The following is a 7980-nucleotide window of genomic DNA, read 5'->3' on the forward strand; positions in this document are numbered from 1 at the left end:
CAGAAATGGATGTCAGAAGAAACTCTAAAAATTGCACTGAGCACTGAGAAGCCAAAACAAAAGGAAAGCATGCTGAAGTAAAAGAGCTGAACAGATTTTAAAGAGTAGGAAAGTATTATAATGGAATGTACAGAGAGCTGGAATTAGAGAATAAAGAACTTGCTCTGAATTTCTCAAGTTGAGAGAACTAAAGAACAAATTTAAACCTAGAGATGCAATATTGGAAGATGCTATGGGCAAAATATTGAATGATCCAGAAAGCATCAAAAGAACTTGGAGGGAATACACAGAATCACTGTACCAAATGGAACTGATTGGCAATGAAAAAATTCAGGAAGTACCATATGAACAGGGGCCAATAGTAATGAAGGCGCAAGTGGAAGCGGCATTGAAGGCATTGGTAAACAATAAGACCCCAGGAATCAATGAGATACCAATTGACCTATTTAAATTAACAGATGCTGCCTTGGATGGCCTCATCACTCTATGCCTGGAAGTTTTGGAGAATAGCTGTCTGGTCAATGGATTGGAAGAGATCCAGATTTGTCCCCATTCCCAAAAGTGGTGATCCAACTGAATGTGGAAACTGTTCAACAATACCACTAATATCACATGCAAGTAAAAGACTGCAGAAAAGCATTAAAAAATGGCTAGAACACTACATGGATAGGGAACTGCCAGAAGAAATTATACATAAGAGATTATAATTATATATTGGTTTTGTGTGCTATTTAGTCAGAACCTAACTATAGTTGAATTCAGTGGGTTTTCAGAAGCTGTTAATCACATGGAAGGAGATTGCCCAAACTCCGCTGTTCGAGCACCTGGTGGATTCAAAACTATGTGCTTTGGGGATTATAATGCAGCCTCTACCAGAACTCCTTGGTAATTGTATGAGCTACATAGAAAGTCCACAAAAGTGGAATATATTATACAAATAAAAAGATAAGTATTTCCCTGGAGCTGGAGGTGGGACAGTGATTTTGGATTTATTTTGTTGTTTTTAAGTGCCAATGAGTCATGTCTTATCCCTAGTGACCCTATGTGTAATAGAACAGAACACTGGCTAGTTCTGTGCCATCTTCACAATCACTGTTACACTTGAGCTCACTGTTGCTGACATTTCTCAGTGCATTTCATTGACAGTTATCTTTTTTTGTTGACCCTCTACCTGTACATGAGCAAATACTTCTTAGAAGTAAGGGTGGTGAAAAAAAAAAAAAGAAGTAAGGGTGGTGAAACTTCATCTCACATACTTTAGGCATGTTGTCAAAAGAGATGAGTCCTTGGAAAAGGACATTATACTGAGAAAGGTGGAGGGTAGAGAAAGAGAGGAAGACAAGATGGATTGACACAGTGACTAGAACAACGGGTCTGTTGTTCATGTTGGAGATTGCGAGTACAGCACAGAGTAGGGCAAGGTTCAGATCTGTCTTTCAAAGGGTGACTATGAGTCACAGGCAGCTTGGTGGCCTCACCATCATTTTACTTCCCAGGAGCATTCTAGTTCTAGTTCTTCCACAAGAGATATGTTTGTTCCTTTACACGTCCTTAAAACAAAAAACCAATAATGAAAACCCACTGAGTCAGTTCCAACTCATAACAACATTCCATGTGGCTTCCTCTTATTGGGTAGCTGGTGGATTTGAACCATTAACCCTTGAGTTAACTTTGAAACACATAATGTGTCATATCACCAGAACTCCTTTGGCAGTCCATGGTATATTCAGTATTCTTTACCAACATCACAATTCTTTGGTCTTCCTTATTCTTTGTTTAATTTTTACATGCATGTGAGTTGATTAAAATACCATAGGTAGGTCAGGCATCACTTACTTCTCACAATGGCATTCTTGTTCCTGAGCACTTTAAAGAGGTCCTTCACACAGGCATATCCAGTGTAATACATTCCACTTCCCGCTCCATGGACATTGACTGTGGATCCAAATAAAATGAAATACTTGACAACTTCTTTCTCTGTTTTATCATGATCCTGCTTATTGGTCCAACTGTGAGACTGTTTTGTTTATTTGAAATGTAATCCATACTAAATGGAAGCAGTTGTTTTAAAATTGGTAGGCAGTGATGATTACATTTCTCAATTAATGACTGAAAAATCATTGACTTGTAGACTTGAATATATTTTCTTAATTATGTAAAACCTATCTCAGTTTGAAAAAGAAACATGCATATGGCATTTAAAACAGCGTCTGCCACTTGCTAAGTATTTGCTACTAATATATTCATCATCATTTCATCTCATCCAGGGTCTTCCTCTCCTGCGCTGTCCTTCCACTCTTCTGAGCAGGATGGCCTTCTTCAAGGACTGGTCCCTCCCGGACAAAGTATATAAGACGGAGCTTCAAAATCGTTGCCTCCAAGAAACTTGATTGACCCTGGATGAGATGGATTGATACAGTGACTGGAGCAATAGGGGCAGTACGTAGGAGTCCGTGACTGGCTCAGGACAGGGCACACTTCAGAGCTTTTTTGTACATAGGTTTGCTATAAGTTGCAGGACTGGACATAAAAACAACAACATCAGTTCATTGGAACAAGACCTGCTGGTATTGACAAAATAAGGACCCTCTCTCAACAAGGACGATTGTCATTTTAAGTGAATTCAGGAGGGCCCTGTTGTTTATTACTAGGGAGGGCTCTGTGTAAACAAAGGCTTTGAGCTAATCTGACTCATCCCATTTTTCTTTCTTTTTTAAAAAATAATTTTTATATTGTGATTTTAATGAAAGGTCACAGAAAACTTGGATTTCAATTCATTAATTGTTGCACATTTTCCTACCCCCTTTTGCTTTTTTTTATAAATTAAAAAAAATATTCATTTTTTGTTGCACAAAATCCTCCCTCCTCTCACCCCAGACCCCTTGGTTATGCATGTCTATCAAATATTCCTTTTAAACAGTTCTTTCCTTCATCGTTTCCAACGCAGTGTCCATTTTTCAAACTGCAAACCTCTTTCTGTGATTATTTGGGTTATTTTGCCTGGAAGGTGTGAGAGCACCACTTGAGAGTCTCAGGTAAGAGGAGAGGATGAGATTATGCAAAAGCATTTGTGTGAATCACAACAAAATATGGCTAATATTAAGAAGAATAGGAATCGCAGAACACTTAAGTGTAGTCATGTGAAACCTAGACCTAGACCCAGAGGCTGCTGTAGAACAGGACAAGAGAACACTGTATGGTTTAAAAGCATGAAAAGTACATGGCAGGGCTATATCATTTCTCCATACCTATTCAGTCTGTATGCTGAGCAAATAATTTGAAAAGCTTGATTGTGTGAAGAAGAATGCAGAATCAGGAATGAAGAAAGATTTATCAACAATGTGAATAATGCAGATGACAAAACCTTACTTGCAGAAAGTGAGGAGGACTTGAAGGGCTTGCTGCAGATCAACGTCTACAACCTTCAAATTGGATTACATCTCAACATCAAGAAAACAAAAATCATACATTGTTGTCGTTACATGCTGTCGAGTGGCCTGTGACCCAGTGACCCCATGTACAGCAGCTCTGAACCCTGCCCTGTCCTGAACCCATCTCACTAATTCCGACAAACCAACCTCCACTGCCCCAGTCACTGTATCAGTCCATCTCATAGGGGGTTTTCCTCTCCTGTGCTGTCCCTTCACCCTTCCAAGCATGATGCCCTTCTCCAAGGACTTGTCTCTCCTGATCACCAGCCCAAAGTATGTGAGATGGAGCTTCAAAATCCTAGCCTTCTAGGAGAAACTTGGGTTTATCCTCTCCTATTTGTTTTCTTTGTGGTCCATGCCAAGAAATCCAGATGGTTGGGGAAAGGAGGGCTTCACCAGGTAGGTGGAAGTGCAAGGAATGGTGAGGTAGAGAGAGCAAAGAGACAAGACATAGAAGCTTGGGGGGTTGGACAGTAAATGTACTGGTTATTTCTATAAGGGAAGTGTCTTTCACCTGCTTGGTAAAAAGCTTGTCTGTCAGATATTGTTCTAAAACTAAGCATCCAAATTAAGACATAACAAGACGAAGCATTTGCCATCCACTTCTGAAATATAGCAGGCCTTTGAAAAGCCTGTGTATAGTAGAGCAGACTTAAAGTAGACTAACAGATATGGCAACTGAAGCTAAGCCCTCTAATTTGGAAATACAATAATCATATATCTCACATTATTATTATTTTTTTAAATATCCCCACTGGATATTTCCTAATTCCTTTACCCCATTCCTCTACACATCAAACTCTGTGGCCCACAAATTCTGTATGTAACTATATAAAATAAAAAGATATTTTAAAAGGTAATAATTGTGGAACACAGTATATATGAATGATTGTATAAAGCACAAAGGACATGAATGAAACACAATATACACCCAGTATTGTATGCAAACCAATAAAAAGTAAAGGATTAGTACAAAAGAAAAAAAAATCTTTACTACTGGACTGAAAGGCAACATCATGATAGTTGGTGAAAAGACTGAAGTTGCCAAAGATTTCATCTTACTTGGATCCATAGTCAACCCTCAGTACTAGCAATCAAAAATTAAAAGGTATGCATTGGAGAAATCTGCTGTCAGTGACCTTGCCAGGGTACCAAAGAGCTATGATGTCAATTCAAAGACCAAGGTGTGCCTGATCCAAGCCAATAGCTTCTTAATTGCTTGCTGTGCACTTAACAACAAACATGCTGTGACAATTGAACTGTGGCTAAGGATGACAGAATAGATGTCTATAAGTTGTGGTGTTGGAGAATTTTCCTGCCAAACGAAAAAGCAGGTCTGTCTTGGAGAAAGTGCAACCAGGGAGCTCCTTGGAGGCAAGGGTGGTGAAACATATAACAGGCATGTGGTTAGGAGGGCCAGTCCTTAGTTTCATTGTGCTTGAAAGGTGGAGCATTAGCATAACAGAAGAAAACCCTCAACAAGAAGGAATGGCACAGTGACTATAAGAATGTGTTGAAGTGTGTTGGACATAGTTGAGGACAGCACAGTGTAGGGCAGGATTCAGATCTGTTGTCTGTAGGGTTGCTGACTTGATAGTTGTGAGACAGTCAACAATGAAAGTTGACTTGAAGGCAGATAACAACAACAACAACAAAAGTGAAACTAGAAACAACCCTGAGGCAGAAAAATAAGCAATCTCCTCCTATAGAAGCTTTAGTCTTCAAAAATCTGCTGGAGGGGCTAGCAAATGTGTTGCTCTTTGCCTTTTCTTTATAAATCTCTGGGTCACTGCCATGCCTAAATATTTTGAGGGGCCAACATTCCAGCAAAAGCCATTGTTTTAGCACCTTGGTATTTTCGTTTTCCTTTGGGAAGGTTGCATTTACTAATATCCTTTATCTGATGACTCTCTTGAATGGGCCAAAGGACTAATATGCCTCCCTCCCCAAGCAAAGTCTTCAAATTGTTCCCCTCTCACCTCCACCAGCATCAAATATCTAAGAATGTAGAAGACATAGATGTATTGGAAAGAGAAAAATGGAAAAGCAAGAAAATGGGAACAGGTCTTCTAAGCGAACCCTTTCCAGGCTCAGGCCAACAGTGCCCTGAAGAGGGGCTTCTGTGGAAGGTGATGGCTGATAAGAGGCCTGGACGGGAGCAGGAGGAAAGGGACAGAGAACGTTTCTCTGTCTGCCAACATTTCCAATTCTGAGTGCTCAATACCCTCTTGTGTGGGTGCACCTCAGGGGCCCCCATCGCCCCCCTAGCCTGTGGTCTAGCTCCACTCCTGCTCCTCAGAGTCAGCGGTGCACTTGGGCACCAAAGGGTGTGTGCGCACCTGGCCCTTCCATTGGCTGGCTGCTCTGACGTGCAGTTTAATCATTACAAGATTACAAGGTTCCATGAGCCCTAACTTTGGGGCAAATAGGAAGCTCTGGGTGAATCTCTGTCAATTTCTCCGAATTAAGTTCCTGATGTATACAAGAATTGGGGGCTCTGGTGCCAAAGTCCATAAAGAGTTTCCCAAGCCTCTCCTTCGGTTTGAATCCAACAGGCACTCCGCGGGAGAAAGGTGGACAGTCTTGTCCCATAGGATTTACAGCCTCAGAAACTCAGGAGAGGGTCAGCTATGAGTCTGGTTCAGACTCCACCGTGATGACCTGAGTGAGTTAAGAAGCAAGATGATGTCCCAGGAGCATGCACCGTGCGTGGGGACTCCCCGCTGCAGGCGGCGCGCACTTCCCTGAGTGGTGGAAGCGCAAAGAGCACAAAGATTCTTAACTCCGATCCCTGGATGCAAATGTGACCCGCGCAGGGTTCCTCCAGGTCCCTCCGTGTCTCTCTGGTCCTCCAGCCCTTTCTTTGCCTCTCTGGCTCTGGCCGGGGGTCTTTTAAAGGCACTCACCTCCAATCCAGCCGGCAGCAAAGTCTTCCAATTGAAAACTGCCCATTGCCGGTGCCTGCTGCAGGGAGCCTCGCCCGCCCAAACTGGGTCAGTACACTCAACGTCTGTTGTTCATGTCCGCGGGCCCTGGAGCTCCAGAGAGAAAAGCAGGACCTCTGCACACTGCAGGTCTGGCTCCAAATCCAGTCTCCAGTCTGGCTGCTGTGCTCACTTCTTCAAGTGCCCGCGGGCCTCTGACATCACGCCCCTAGTGGGCCTTAAAGGCGCAGCACGCAGCCTGGCTAGTGGAGGCACATGCCAGGCGCAGGGATTCAGGTGGTACGAGGGGAATTCCGTTAGCCCTCTTCCTGGTCTTTCTCTTACTTGACCACAGCAGAGTCTCAGAGCTTTTGAGGTCAAACAGCCTACCTCTCTGTATTTGCTTTGTTTGAGTCCCACACCACAAAGAATTTTAGAAACAAGTTTGCAAAGTTTATAACAAGAGACAGAAATTCATTTTGATAGGTGGAGGGAAGGGTGTGTAAAAGGAAGGGGGAAAGATCAGGTATGAAAAACATTGTATTGCCAACTTTGTAAGTGAACTAGTATAAAAGAAAAAGAAGTAAAGTATAGAAAAAAACCAAACCCAATCCCAAAACAAAACCAAGAGACAGAAATTCAGAAACAAGTTTGCAAAGTTTATTAGAAGAGATAGAAAAGGCTATACCCAAAGTCAGGAATTATTTCATTAGAAATTCCAGGGTCTCTACAACAATGAATGAATGGAAATCCAAAGCCTCTGTAAATTTTCACTGAAGTTAATAACAAATTTAAATGAAAAAAAAAAAATTAAGTTAGAGTAAGGATGGCAATGGAATCACCTTACCTCTATAACTTGATTTGTGCCACTATTAGAACCTCTACTCAGAATATTATTGCTTTTCAATTTTTGACTCATGCACTTTTAACTTGTTAGTTAAATTTGTATCTTCTAGGCTGCAACACTTCCATGGTACATCTTCAAGGATATGAACATGTATGGCTAAGCACAATTGATAACAGTGCATCTAAATTCCAAAATCAATCTCCATATAATAGTCTATGTGTTTCCTACTGCAAAGGGGGCCCTTTAGAGTAGTGAGAGAAGACATTCACCCTGAAACCCACAGCGTCCCTTTTCAGCAGGAAGTAGCTAAGAGAATACGCCATCCCCTTTTCCTTATGAATCAGGGTGAAGTCTCTCTCAGGGAGGAGTGATAGGGAATGGCAAGGGACACACTGACAAAGGAGATTAATCAGAACTGGCTTTGACAAGCACTGTGGCAATTGGACAATTAAAACAGACATGGGGGGGAAAGAAGAACGAACTGGGGATGAGGGTGGAGAAAAGAGTGCAACAATGAATGAATGAAAACCCAAAATCTCTGTAAATGTTCATTAAAACTAATAAAATTTAATAAAAAAAAAAGAAATTCCAGTGTCTTTCTGTGGTGTGATCATTTACCTGTGAAAATACATTCAAGGCTAAGCTAAAAACGGCAGTGAAGTTTTAGCTGATGTCTAAATTAGAATTTTCTAATTGAAAGCCATTGATAGCTTTAAAATAAAATAAATGCTCGTTGCCAGCTCACCATGACTCCACAGGACAGAGCACTGTTTCATTA

The 7980-nt window shown here is 41.4% G+C and overlaps 1 protein-coding gene across 1 annotated transcript in view; it reads right to left on the bottom strand.

Annotated features, from left to right (window-relative positions):
* The window catches only part of SLC25A48 (solute carrier family 25, member 48), an 89842-nt gene extending 83459 nt beyond the window's left edge, over positions 1 to 6383 (bottom strand). The window contains exon 1 of the mRNA XM_006888138.1: positions 6338 to 6383. Within this exon, the coding sequence (XP_006888200.1) occupies positions 6338 to 6383 (46 nt within the window). The remainder of the gene's footprint in view (positions 1 to 6337) is intronic.
* Positions 6384 to 7980: the final 1597 nt, after the last annotated feature.

This window comes from Elephantulus edwardii, unplaced genomic scaffold (genome assembly GCF_000299155.1).
Source record: "Elephantulus edwardii isolate Elephantulus edwardi_28Jun2011 unplaced genomic scaffold, EleEdw1.0 scaffold00064, whole genome shotgun sequence".
Lineage (NCBI taxonomy): Eukaryota > Metazoa > Chordata > Mammalia > Macroscelidea > Macroscelididae > Elephantulus > Elephantulus edwardii.